Source organism: Antechinus flavipes, chromosome X (assembly GCF_016432865.1).
Source record: "Antechinus flavipes isolate AdamAnt ecotype Samford, QLD, Australia chromosome X, AdamAnt_v2, whole genome shotgun sequence".
NCBI lineage: Eukaryota > Metazoa > Chordata > Mammalia > Dasyuromorphia > Dasyuridae > Antechinus > Antechinus flavipes.
In genome coordinates this window covers 34,527,528-34,541,296 of record NC_067404.1, presented here as the reverse complement: position 1 = coordinate 34,541,296, position 13,769 = coordinate 34,527,528, and the positions used below count along the sequence as shown (strand labels likewise).

Below are 13,769 nucleotides of genomic sequence, written 5' to 3'. Positions count from 1 at the left end.
GTCAGGAGGACCCGAGTTCAATTTGGCCTCAGAATCTAACACTTCCTGGCTGGGTGACCCTGGACAAGTCACTTAACCCCAATTGCCTCAGGAAAATAGTAATAATAATAATAATAATAGCTAGCATTGATATGGAGCTTTAAGGCTTGCAAAGCTCACTCGATCCTCCCGTAACACCGTGAAGGAGGGGCTATTATTGTCCCCATTTTATAATGGAAGAAACTGAGGCGCAGATGTTAAGTGACTTGCTCGGGGTCACCGAGCCGGCAAGTGCCTCAGGCAGGATTTGAATTCGGGTCTTTCAGACACCAAACCCCGCACTCTAGCCCTTTGAAAGTTCTTTCCGGCCCCAGGTCTACGAGCCGTAATCTTCTGCTCTCTCTCTGGGACCCGCAGAAAGGCGTGGACAAGGAGTTCTTTCTTCTCTTCACCGTCTTTGACGAGAACCAGAGCTGGTACAGCGGCACCAACAAGGACGCCGCCATGTTGGACCAAAAACACCTCTTGGAGAATGATGAGAGCTTCCTAGACTCCAACAAGATGCACGGTAAGGCTCCTGGGAAGGGGTCCGATTTGTGCCCCCTCCCCGCTTCCCGCATCCTCCACCAGGCGGGCTTCCGGGGTTTTTCCTGGCTGGCCTAGTGTCGGTTTCCTAGACTGCGCGAGGGACGAATGAGGCCGACCCCGAGGAGCTCCCGTGCTCCCCTGCCTGGGCAGCTGAGACTGAGGGACTCGAGAGTAAAGGCTTTGAACCCGTGCTCTCTAAGGCTCAGTTTCTATTTCTACAAAGTGAGGGGTTTGGACAGATGAGCATTTCTTCGACTGTTTGGGTTTCAGAACTCCTTTCCGCTCGTAAAAATGAGGGAGGGCGGGCAGGTAGATGGCGCGGCAGCCCCGACGTCAGGAGGACCCGAGTTCAAGTCTGACTCGGACGCTCAACACTTCCTAGCTGTGTGACCCTGGGCAAGTCCCTTATGCCCAACTGCCTCACAAAAAACTAAAAGAAAAAATAAATCACAGGGAGGATCCCTCCAAAGAGCTTGTAAAATTTATCTTCTCATAAAGTACAAAGTGAAAACAGCTACGCCTTTGGCATAACTGAGCCCGAAAGGATTCTGGGAGAAGTAGGGCCGTCCTTTGAGAGCCAGCGAGGTACATGGTCCCTGAGGTGCCTTGTAGCTCAAGACTGTACTCCTGTGACAGATATTTATTAAGCACCTACTGTATGCTTTACAATTCTTATCTCGTTGGATATTGCGGTTATCATTTTGTACTTGGGGAAACTGAGGCACTTTTGAGTTAAGGGACATCGTCTCAGCTCACACAGCGATAAGTGTCCGTGGCCAGATTTAAACGCGGGTCTTCCCGCTGCCGGGCCCTGAGCGCTACCCACCGGGCCACCTGGCCTCTTATGGGGTTATCGCCGTGTCACGGGGGGCCGGGGAGACTCTCCATATTGGCAGTGATTATAGAAGCCAGTGCCACGGGGGGCTTCGCAGCCAGAGCCGGAGCCGGGGCCGTGGCAGTTCCGAGTTCTGGTACTTCCCCCTGGGACCGGGCTGCCCGGTGGTCTGCTTTTAAGCATCATGGCCGCGAAGATTGCTTCCTTTCTTCTGGTCTCCAAACCCTTGCTGCAGCGCCCGGAGCCTTGAAGGCTCTCCCTAAATGGTTGCTGATTGAATCTGCAGCTCAAATGGCAAAAGAATAGGTTTCTAAACCTGTGACTGTTATCTGGTCTTGGTGCCTTCTCCTGCCAGGAGGGGGCGATGTTGGTAGGGGAAAAAACCCATTCTTTGGCAAGAAATTTCCAGAAGAAGCCATTTCCAAGCCTTTTTGTTCTGTGTCTTGGCTGGTTCTTTGGCTGTGCCAGGTCTGAGCTGCCCCCCCCCCCAGTGGCTGGATTCATGGGGTTAAAACAAGCCTCCCCCTTAGCTATCGAGAGCCCGTGGTCCGGCTTTGTGGCAATTTGGGGCTCCCTCTTTAATACCGGGGGTGTCCTTTGTGCTCCTCTCCGTTTCATTGTATGCATCCACAAACACGATTCTGAGAAGGGCCCGTGGGTTTCCCGGGGATCCCAGAGGATTCTGGGAGAAAAAGAGATCGGGGACCATGATGGGGTAAATGAGGAACCTAAGGTCAAGGAGGCAAACCCAGGGTTGAACCTCGGACCTCAAGCCGAACGGGAACTCCGACTCTCCTTTTTATGGGCCAGGGAGGCCCTTCCTCACTCCGGGCCGTGATCCCTCTGGCTGGAGACAGCCAGGACGGGCCTTAGAGCATTGGTGAGGCTTCCGGGCCTTTCCCTGGTCTGCATCTTAGTTCCCCGGCATGCAAGTTGGGAGGACAGAGTAGGAGAGCCGGAATCGCATCAGAAATCCCTGAGCCCGTCGGCTCAGTTCCCAATCCTTAATTCCCAATTCCCCACCTCCAATTCTCAGTTCCCCTGTCTGCAGAATCAGTGGACGGAAGCAAACTTCCCTTTGGACAATGGACGTCAGGTGGGCCGGCCTATAGAGCAGTGAGCCCGGAGGTAGGAAGTCTGTAGTCCGGAAGTGGCTCGGGCCCTTCCCGGCTAGCCTTCGGCCATCCCTTTCGGCCACAGAGCTCTCGAGTTTAAAAGCGGCCTCGTGATTTGTATCCAGGCGAAGGGCTTGCTGGGGGGATCACGTGAGATGAGATGATTGTGAAAAGCGCCAAGCTTATTGGCCGGCACATAGTAGGTGCTGCCTAAACTGGAGTTGTCATTGCGGTTAAGGAGTCTTTCAAAAGCCCATGAACGTATCAGTCAGTTAGCAAGCTGAGCTGCTGGGGGACTGAGGTGTGGCGATGTTACTAAATGGCACATAGTAGGGCTCTGTGAAAGGCAAGTCAGCAGTATAATTCTAAAAGAACCCGCGGGCATTTTTTATGGCACGCGGCTAGTTTGAGTACAAAATTGGCCCGATTCCCCTTCTGACCTTAGATAAATCACTCAACTACCTTTTGCCTCAGTGTTCTCAGATGTAAAATGGGCATAATTGTATGTCACGTAAGTCCTGAGAATATCCTGAGCATGAAATACATTGACATTACTAAACGAAACCTAGCATAGTCCATTGCACATAGTAGTGACCTCCCGTAAACCACTCAATTATTCTTTGCCTCAGTATTCTCAGATGTACAATGGGTATAATAGTCCTTTTTGTCATTCCTGAGTACATCGAGAGGAAAAGGTGCACTGATATGACTAAACGGAGCATGGGACAGTGTATGGAATATAGAGTGTGCTAAATGCTAATTTTCTGTATATTCATACATGAAAATTCCCTAAAATTGACATTTACCATGTCAGTGAGCTGGCTGTAGTACCCAATGGGACTGATTCATTTTTGAACTTAGAGACCATAGATATGGCTCTCAACTATTCTCTGCCTCGGTATTCTCAGGTGTACAATGGGTATAATAGACCTTTTTGGAATCCCCGAGTACATCAAGAGGAGAAGGCGCACTGATATGACTAAAAGGGGCATGGGACAATGCACAGTACATAGAGTGCGCTAAATGGGAGTTTTCTGCCTATTCATACGTGAAAATTCCCTGAAAAGGACATTTTCCCCGTCAGCGACCTCACTTGACTTCCCAATGGGCCCGATTCATTTTTGAACTTTAGAGACCATAGCCATGGCTCTCGACTCTCTTCTGCCTCAGTATTCTCAGGTACAACGGGTATAGAAGTGGTTCACGTGACTCTTAAGAATTTCACGGGCATGAAATGCAACAGCATTGCTTACGAGAGTGCTGGGTAGGGTTAGGGTTGGATTACGGTGAGGGGCAGGAGCGTGACAGCTTTTTGTTTTGTTGTAATCCAAAAGGACCATTTAAAAAGACCCTTTTATTCTGTGAAAATGACTTTGATTTTTATAGAGAACTTTTAAGCTTGGCATATAGAGAACTAAGCCTGCAATAAGGAAGGTTTGAGTTTATGTCCTTTGGCAATTCCTTCAACTGCTCTTTATCTCGGTGTCCTCAGGGGGTCACTTGGTATTACAGTGTTGCATGTAAGTCCCCATAATGTTCTGAGCATCTAATACCATAAGCTCACTGAAAAATTCTAGCACACAGTAGGGGCACAATCAATGCAAGTTGTCAGCATAATTATAAAGGAGAAGAATACAGCGAATATAATGATCTCACTGAAAAATTCTAGCACACAGTAGGGGCACAATCAATGCTAGTTTTCAGCGTAATCATAAAGGAGCAGAATACATCGAATATAACAATCTCACTGAAAAATTCTAGCACACAGTAGGGGCACAATCAATGCTAGTTTTCAGCATAATCATAAAGGAGCAGAATACATCGAATATAATAATCTCACTGAAAAATTCTAGCATACAGTAGGGGCACAATCAATGCTAGTTTTCAGCATAATTATAAAGGAGAAGAATACAGCGAATATACTGATCTCACTGAAAAATTCTAGCACACAGTAGGGGCACAATCAATGCTAGTTTTCAGCATAATTATAAAGGAGAAGAATACAGCGAATACACTGATCTCACTGAAAAATTCTAGCACACAGTAGGGGCACAATCAATGCTAGTTTTCAGCATAATCATAAAGGAGCAGAATACATCGAATATAATAATCTCACTGAAAAATTCTAGCACACAGTAGGGGCACAATCAATGCTAGTTTTCAGCATAATTATAAAGGAGAAGAATACAGCGAATATACTGATCTCACTGAAAAATTCTAGCACACAGTAGGGGCACAATCAATGCTAGTTTTCAGCGTAATCATAAAGGAGCAGAATACATCGAATATAACAATCTCACTGAAAAATTCTAGCACACAGTAGGGGCACAATCAATGCTAGTTTTCAGCATAATCATAAAGGAGCAGAATACATCGAATATAATAATCTCACTGAAAAATTCTAGCACACAGTAGGGGCACAATCAATGCTAGTTTTCAGCGTAATCATAAAGGAGCAGAATACATCGAATATAATAATCTCACTGAAAAATTCTAGCACACAGTAGGGGCACAATCAATGCTAGTTTTCAGCGTAATCATAAAGGAGCAGAATACATCGAATATAATAATCTCACTGAAAAATTCTAGCACACAGTAGGGGCACAATCAATGCTAGTTTTCAGCGTAATTCTGTCCCTCCCTTTTGAATACATCAGGAAGTGCACATACTAAGTGTGTCCAGGACTAAGGGTAGAACAGAGAAGTCCTCAGTTCCGAGTTGCCTTCCTTCGGGGTCTAGCTTAGTGGCCCCGGATCGGTCACTTTGGCCCTGTTTTCCTTCATTCTTTCAAGTTGCAGGAGCAATTCCAATACTGAAGGGAAGGCCTAAGATTGTTGTGAAGATCCCGCTTAAGGCCGTTTGTCCCCCGCGAATAGCCCCCCTACCTCGTTGATTCCAGGATCGGGAGGCTGGCTTGGTCGGTTCCGGTCTTCTCCAGATCCTGCCATTCCCACGGATGGGATCAGCCAGTTTCCCCAGATACTGGAAACTCCGCCGCACCATTGGTGGTCCCGAGGGGCTGACTTCCTGCTGTGGCCTGAAAAACAAGAAAGCACTGAGCCTGACGCTTAGTAGGTGCTTAATGGGGGCTTGTTGTCAGTATGGTCACATAGGAGAAGTCTGTTTGAGGTCCATTTGATTTATTATGGTCTTTGGTAGCTGAGTGACTAGAGGGAGGACGTGATGAGACCTGCATTCAAAACAGGCCTCAGATACTTGTTGCATGTATGTCTTTGGATAAGTCACTTACAACCACTCTTTGCCTTTCTGTTCTGAGTATAAAATGGGATAATAGAGCAGCACCTCAGTTTTACAAATGTCACGATTTTGCTCAGAGGGCTACGGCACAGTGCCCGGCACGCCCTAGGGGTGCCCCAAACGTTAGCGCTCAGCGTGGGAGAATTCTCTGCAAAGGACGTTGGCCGGATCAGGCAGCGGGCGAGGCGAGAGTACGTGGAATTGAACCCGGCCGAAAGAAGGCTCCGGGTCCAAAATGGCCGGAGGTGCCTCCGAGAAGTCCCCGAACTCCTCGCCTCCGTGTTCTCGGGTGTAAAATGGGCACCCATAGTATTTTGTATAAGTCCGATGAGGATCAGCTGGGTTATTGGTGATAAGGGTACGGGAAAGCTGCCCGGCACAGAGTAGGTACTTACTAAATGGCAATTAGCATTCTAAGTCTGTAGAAGAGTTCATTCACTCCAAACCTGTGTTGCCAGTGGTCATTGGCAGCCATAACCTCCTTCAGAGGCGGTGGCCGGGCCGGGCCAGTAAGATGTGTCGTGATGGGGCCCACCGCCGCTGTTAACCCTCGCTCTGTATTTTTTCCTCTTTTTCAGCCATCAATGGCTTTGTCTTCTCAAACCTGCCTGGGTTAAACATGTGCCAGGGGGACACGGTGGCCTGGCACCTCCTCACCCTGGGCACCGAGACAGACATGCACGGAGCCATGTTCGAGGGCCACACCATCCAGATGCTGGGCATGAGGAAGGCTGGAGCTTCCCTCTTCCCTCACACTTTCGCTACGGCGCTCATGCACACAGACACTCCAGGTAAGGCCTTTGGCTCGCCGGGAGGTCCTGGAAACAAGGAGAGGCGGCCCTATCGCACCGCCCCCTCACGCCCGAATCTCTGCGCCCTTCCTGACCTCGACTTCACTGGCAACCCGTAAGCTCCCTCTCCTCCCCGTCCCTCCGGGCTTAGGGGGGCCGTCTCCCCGGGACACATTGCTTAAGCGCCTACTATGTGGCAGGCAGGGTAAAAACTAGTTCCCCGCCTCGGGGAGCTCTAGTCTAATGGGCCAAACAACATGCACATAACTGGGAACGAACTGGATCTGGCAGGACTGCTAGGCCGCAATTGACAGAGGAGGGACCCTAGTATTATGGGAGATTGAGCAAGTTCAGGGCAGCTGGACCTGGAGTCTGTAGGAAGCCTTGACTTTTAGTCCAAGTGACCCTGAGCAAGTCACTTAACCTGAAAAATGGGGATTGAAATAGCACGTAACTCATCTCCTAGAGATGTGAGCCTCAAATGGGATCATCTTTCTTATTCCCTTCCAAACCTTCCCTGTCCTCAGCTTCCTTACAGGTGGGATTTTAACTGAGACCTGAAGGAAGCCAAGGAAGGCAGGAGTCTAAGATGAGAAGGAAGGGCCTTCCAGGCAGGGGGCGCAGTGAAGGATGGCACCCGGAGCTGAGATGGAGGGCCTTGGGGGGGCCCAGCAGAGAGGTCTATCCCTTCCCTGCACGGGAGAGCCTAGGGGAGGATGTGATGACGGAGGATCTAAGAAATGGGTATATGGAGTGTTAGGGACACAGAGCAGATCTTCTCTTTGCTTCGGAGGCCCCTGGGGTTCGTCAGGTAGGGGGCGATGGGTCAGACGCGAGATCCCCGGCGACGGATGAGTGGGGGGTCTGAGAAAGGCGGCCCGGCAGCAGTCGCCATCGCAGTCCGGGTGTGAGGGCCAGCACTCTGGAACATATGTGAGGCATGTTGCGAAGGGTGTATTGACAGGCCTTGACAACAACTTGGATGTGGGGGTGACGGGGAGAGAGGGAGGCCAGGACAATCAGAGAAGACAGGAGGCTTGGGGGGGGAGCAATGAGATGTTTTGGACGTGTTGCATTTCCAATGTCCGTGGGACATCCAGCCGGAGACGTCTAAAAGGCAGCTGGAGACGGGGGCTCGCGGGTCAGCCGGGAGCTTGGGGCGGAATTAGTAAATGTGAGAAACATCCCTGTACATGGAGATGCTAATTGAATCCATGAGAGCGGATGAGATCACCCGCAGGAGACTGGGGAGAGACGGGGAGAGGGCAGCCAGGGACCCACCCACGCGGCCTCATCTCAGGCAACCGGGCCCCTGTGACTTGGTGGGGGGACCCAGGAGCCGAGTCACGGGAAGGGGGGGGCGTGGTGCCTCCGGCTCTTGTGGGCCTCACGGCCCACTTCCGGGCACCGGGGAGCTCCCAGTCCCAGAACGTCCTGCCATTCTGCTTCCTAATGAGCAAACCTGGCTGCCGGTATTGGTGATAGTTGGGGGGTAGGCTCAGGACTGGCCGGGCATGTGGGTAAGGACGGGAAACGGGGGGTTCGTCTGCTCTCAGAGACGTCCCCATCGTAAGCATGGAGGCTTGGGAGCGGACGAGCATCCGTTCTGGTCAGAGCGTAGAACACTCAGAGTTCTCAGAGTACGTTCTGGACTGGCCCCGAGGATTCTGGAACAAGATCAAAACCGACCATTTAAATATATAGGAAAAGATAGAATAAATATTCTAGATATCCATTCTATATAAAATGTATGATGAATATATTTATGAATTACATAAACTAGAATACATTTTCTCTAAAATATGCAATAAATATATTTACACATGATATGAATATACAGAAATATATTTACCTATTATATAAAATATAGGTTTATATATCATAGAGCTGTGTCATAGATATTTATGTATTCTATGTAAATATGTTTCTAAATTACGTAAAAATAGAGGATAGATATTTATACATTATATATCAATATGTAATGAATAGTATATATTTACACCTATGTAAAATAGAGAGTCAACATATATTTATATATTATAAAAATAGAATCAATTTAGATATTATATAAAACAACAAATAAATATTTATATATTAAACAAAACATAACCAATAGATATTTATACTTCTATAAATATATGTAATAAATAGATCTGTATGCATTATATCTAAACATGTAATAAATATTACACAAAAATATACATATATTATAAGTACATATAAATACTTATATAAAATAGGTCATAGATATTTCTACATAATATATAAAGATGTAATAAATCCATCTTTATCTATTACATAGAAAATCTATGTTATATAAAATCTGCAATAAATAGCTATTTATAATTATACCAATATGTAAGAAATATATATTTGTACATGATATGGAAATATAGAATAACTATAGAAGCATAACCTACATAATCAAAAACTCCTTGGGGAAGGGGTCTCCACCATTTAAAGACTCTCAAAAGGGTCTTGAGATAAACAAAATGAGAACCACCAGCAGAGGGAAAATAATAAGAGATGAGCAGCAAAGCCAGAGCCAAAGTTTTACTCCAAGACCCCTGACCTTCCCTGGGGAATGCTGGGAGGAGATTTCTGTATTGGTTGAGAGAATCTCCGTATAAAGAGACAGAGAGGGAGAGGGGGCGGGGGTGGGGGTGGAGAAGAGACACTGCTGGGTATTACACATAGCATCAGACATGGCCTCACAGGGAGCCCAACACACACAACCTCAGGCCCCGGAGGGACACCCCCCAAACAGGACATCGCCGATTTAGACACCCCAAAACTCAGGACATAAGTTCAAGCGGGCCCCTTAAAACCCAGAATGTCACAGATTACAGGGACCACAAAAGAGAGCTCTAGGCCTCATAGGGAACCCCAAAACATAAAACCTAGCAGGGACACCCCAAAAACAGGACATCAGAGTTTGAGGTATTCTAAACTCAGAACAGCAGGTCTTGCAGGAACCCCAAAACAAAGAATTCCACTGCCATTAGGGACCCCAAAACCCGGCTAGTAGGGACCCTAAAATAGAATATGAAGGCTTTTGGGGACCCCAAAACACAGGACATCAGTGTTGTCAGATACCCCAAAACTCAGGACATCAGTGTTGTCAGATACCCCAAAACTCAGGACATCAGTGTTGTAAGACACCCCCAAAACTCAGAAATTTGGGTGTTGCGGGGACCCCAAAACATAGAATGTTACAGGTAGCAGGGATTCTAAAACACAGGATAGCAGGTCTTACAGGGACCCCAAAACAGAGAAAGTGAGGCCTAGCAGGGAACCCCCAAATACAGAATGTCCCAGCTAGCAGGGAACCCAAAACGAAGGAGAGTGGGGTTATCAGACACTCCCAAACACGGGACTTCAAGATTTTCAGATGCCCCAAAACTCAGAACCGAGGCCTAGCAGGGCCCCAAAGCACAGGATGTCATAGCTAGCAGGGGCCCCAAAGCAGAGCGCCAGGCCTGAGGCAGCGGGGCGTCAGCGTCGGCGGGCCCCGAGAACAAAGCATCCCCGGCCCCCTGTTTGCTCACGGGCCCGGCGCGGTGCTTGGTGCCGATGAGTCACCGAGTGACGAGTCTAGTCATCCCCGCTGTCAAGCAGCTGCCCCCTGGGAGATCACGTGTCGGCACCAAGGACGGGTTGGGAGATTCTGAGAGGCGTGCGAGACAGCGACGGAGGCGTGTGCGAGTGTGTGCGCGAGAACACAACAGCCAGGAGAGTGTGGAGAGGGCTTTCAAAGCTAGCTTGGGGCTGGCTTGCAAAAAAGTATCATCTCTGAGGTGATAGGGAGCTATTGAAGGTCCTTGGGCAAGGCAGGACATCATCAGCCATAGTTTTCGGAAAATCACTCCAGTAGCTTGTGGAGGATGGCTTGGGATGAGGAGAGACTTGAGGCAGGGAGACCAGTGAGGAGGCTGCTGCTAATTTAGGACACGAGAGGCCTCGAACAATGATTCTGGAGAAAAGAAGGTGGACGCTAGAGATGAGGATGACTCCAATATTGCAGACAGGGAAGCAGGCAGGCTGGGGGGAGGGGTGTGTCGGGGTCCCACCTGACTTAGTGGAGCCGCAAGGGACCCTGGACTCTGGCACATCAGGGCACGTGGGCAAGTGAGCAGAGATGTGATAGTTCTTTTTAGGAAGAGAACTAACCCCTTTCCCCCCCAGGAAGTGACGTGCCCAGAGTCACACAGGGACAAAGAAGTGGAGGCAGAATCAGAGGCCAGTAGCCTCATCCTCCCCTATGACGTCATTGCACAGGTAATAGGGAGCCATAGTAGATTCCAGAGCTCAGGAGCCACGGAATAAAAGAAAATGAATGACCTGCGGCCTCCTTTGACAGGGAACATTTGAGTCAGTCACGTCAGTCCTCAAGTGGTAGAGCTCTATGGGCTGCCGGGTCTGAGCTGGTGCCCTGGTGCCCGCGGCCCGGCCTTGCCCCCGGCACTGACAGGCAGCAAGATGGGCTCTCCGGGCCAGAGCTGGGGGCGGGGCCCTACGGGGCCGATAGAGGGCATGGCCCTGCTGCTGGGCCGCCGCCACGGGCCAGAGGCCACGGCTCCAAACTGAGCCCCCATCAGAGCCTCTGGAGTACTCCTCCCACTCCCCAACCCTGACATGGTGAATGGAGCCTAGTGCATGGGAAACCTTTTCTATTCCCTCCTCTCTTCCTGCCCAGCCCCTTCTCTCTCTGTTTCTCCCTCTTTCTTTCTCTTTTTGTCTCTGTCTCTCTCTCTGTCACTGTCTCTTTCTTTATCTGTTTCCTCCTCCGTCTCTCTGTCTCTCTCTAGCTCTCTTTGTCTCTGTCACTGTCTCTTTCTTTATCTCTCTCCCTCCTCTCGCTCTCACTGTCACTCTAGCTCTTTGTCTCTATCTCTCTCTCTGTCTCTTTATCTCTCTCCCTCCTCTCTCTGTCTCACTCTAGCTCTTTGTCTTTGTCTCTGTGTCTCTGTGTCTCCCCGTTTGTTTGAGCGCCGCCAACTTGGTCATGTTTTACGTGGGCGATGCTCTCTGTGCCTGGAGTAGCTCTTCTGGGGCCTCGGTTCCCTCAGCTGCAAAATGGAGTCAGTTGACGCTTGCTCTCCCTATCTCACGGGGATGTTGCAAAGGAAGCATTTTGCCAGCCTCGGGCTCCCTATCATCATTTTTCCCAGAGGTCTCCACCCAGGATCCTCTCCGGCACGGCCACCTGGGAGAAGTGGGTGCGATTTCCTGGGCACCTCAGGCTGATCTTCTCCTCCTCCGTGTTTCTCCTCTCCCCAGGGAGCTTTGAGATCTACTGCCAAGAAGGCAACCATCTCCAGGCGGGAATGAGGGCGTCTTACAACGTCTCCAAGTGCCAGGGCGGCAGGTCCGGCGCCCGGGCCCATTACCACACGGTGCGCACCTATTACGTCATGGCCGAGGAGGTGGAGTGGGACTACTGTCCGGACCGGAACTGGGAGAGCAACTGGCATAACGACTCAGAGGAGGGGAGGTGAGGAGGGCTGCTGGGAGGAAGGAAGGGAGGGAGGGGGCGAACATTGGGAAGGACCCAGGCATCCACAAAGCCCAAGGCCAGGCCACCGTATCAGACTTGGAGTCGGAAAGATCTCCCGGTCCTCCCCTCGAGGGGGGCGGCCGGGGGGGCGCCACGGTGCCCAGAGTGCCGGGCCGAGAGCCACAAGGACTCGAGGTCAAACTGAGCCTCAGACACTCATCGGGGGCAGGAGATGTACGCGGAAGCTACCAAGCTGTGATCTAAGGGAAAGGGCCAAGCGAAGCCCCATGGGAAAAGTGAGAAGGGAAAGCGTGGGGGTGGGGGCACCCGGGCTCGGTCTTAAAGAAACCAAGGGGATGAAGAAATAGAGAAAAGGAGAGGACGTCCCAGAGAGAGCGACGGGCTTGCTCGGTGCCACACATCGGGTCCGAGTTCTGGAGATGGCACAGGGCGAGGACGTGGGACCTTAGAGGCCATTTGGGCCAAATCCCTCATTTTATAGTTGGGGAAACCAAGGCCCGACGGGAGAGATGACTTGCCGAGGTCACCTGTAAGCTCTTTAGCTTTCCCTTTAGCTGGAAAGGATCTGAAAGGTCCTCTTATCCAACTTTCTCATTTGCCAGCTGTGAAGAAACTGAGCAGATGGGACTTGTCCAAGGTCTCACAGGTAGACTGGATTTGAACCAGGTGTTCCTGACTCCAGGCCCGGCACTCTATCCACTGCCGTGCCACCCAGTTGTCCTGAGAGCAAACCTGCCCTCCCTTTAAAGGCCACCTTCCTGTCTCGCCCATACCTGAAGTGCCCCCTGATGCTCGGCCCCTACTGGGGTCCTTGGCTCCCGGGCAGTTGTTCTGCCTACCGTCGCCTCTTCCTCTTACTTACGTGGGGTCTTTCCCCCACCCCACCCCCTCCCACTGTTTACAGAGCTTCCCGTGCCCCCCTGCTCCCTTCACTGCCAGATTTGCAGAAGCCCCCATCTGCTCCCGTTGCCCACACTCTCTGCCAGGCATCCTGCCTCGCCCCCTCGGCAGTTGGGCTCGTGCCCCGGCCTCTAGGGAAGCGCTCGGCGCCGCTCGCCAGCGATTTCCCCCCACCCCGGTGGAAACCCGATGGCCTTTTCTGCGTCTGCCTCCACTGAGCCCGTAGCTCTTGGCGCTGCCAGCCACCCACGGGCATTGATTTGTGGGACATCATTATTCCTGGTTCTCCCACCTGTCTGGTAGCTCCGGGACTGAGTCATCCTTAATCTTCCAGCACTTTGGCGCAGAGATCCCCGGGGCCCTGCCCTGGCGGCCTCATCTTCTCCTGCTCTCACACGGGGGCCTGCTGGCTCTGCATGGAGTCAGCAAGCATCTCTGTGTCCAGGTGTGGAGCTTGGCTCTCTCTGGGCAGTGTACCATAGAGCATTCAGTTTGGAGTCGGGAAGATCTGGGTTCAAACCTCACCTCCAGTGTTTATTCCCTGGGGATCTTGGGCAACCGCTCTGGCCTCAGTTTCCCCATTCCTAACTTGGTAGGATGGGGGGGTGAACTCTGGGTTCCATGAGGTTCCCTGCAGCTCTAAATGTATGATCCCATGACCAGTGGACTCCCTCATGGCATCTGTTGGCGTCTCTGACCTAGCACTGGCCAGTGCCTTGCCCTTTCTCCAGACTCGCCCGTTTTTGTCCGAGGCGCTCCAGCTTCGAGTCCGACGGGCTCTTGA

General features: G+C 50.8%; 1 protein-coding gene across 6 annotated transcripts in view; it reads left to right on the top strand.

Annotated features, from left to right (window-relative positions):
• HEPH (hephaestin) overlaps window positions 1–13,769 on the top strand; it is a 61,849-nt gene that overhangs the window by 29,348 nt on the left and 18,732 nt on the right. For all 6 annotated transcript variants that reach the window (XM_051968195.1, XM_051968192.1, XM_051968197.1 and 3 more), the window contains exons 11-13: window positions 397–547; window positions 6,355–6,567; window positions 11,848–12,061. In XM_051968195.1, the coding sequence (XP_051824155.1) occupies window positions 397–547; window positions 6,355–6,567; window positions 11,848–12,061 (578 nt within the window). The remainder of the gene's footprint in view (window positions 1–396; window positions 548–6,354; window positions 6,568–11,847; window positions 12,062–13,769) is intronic.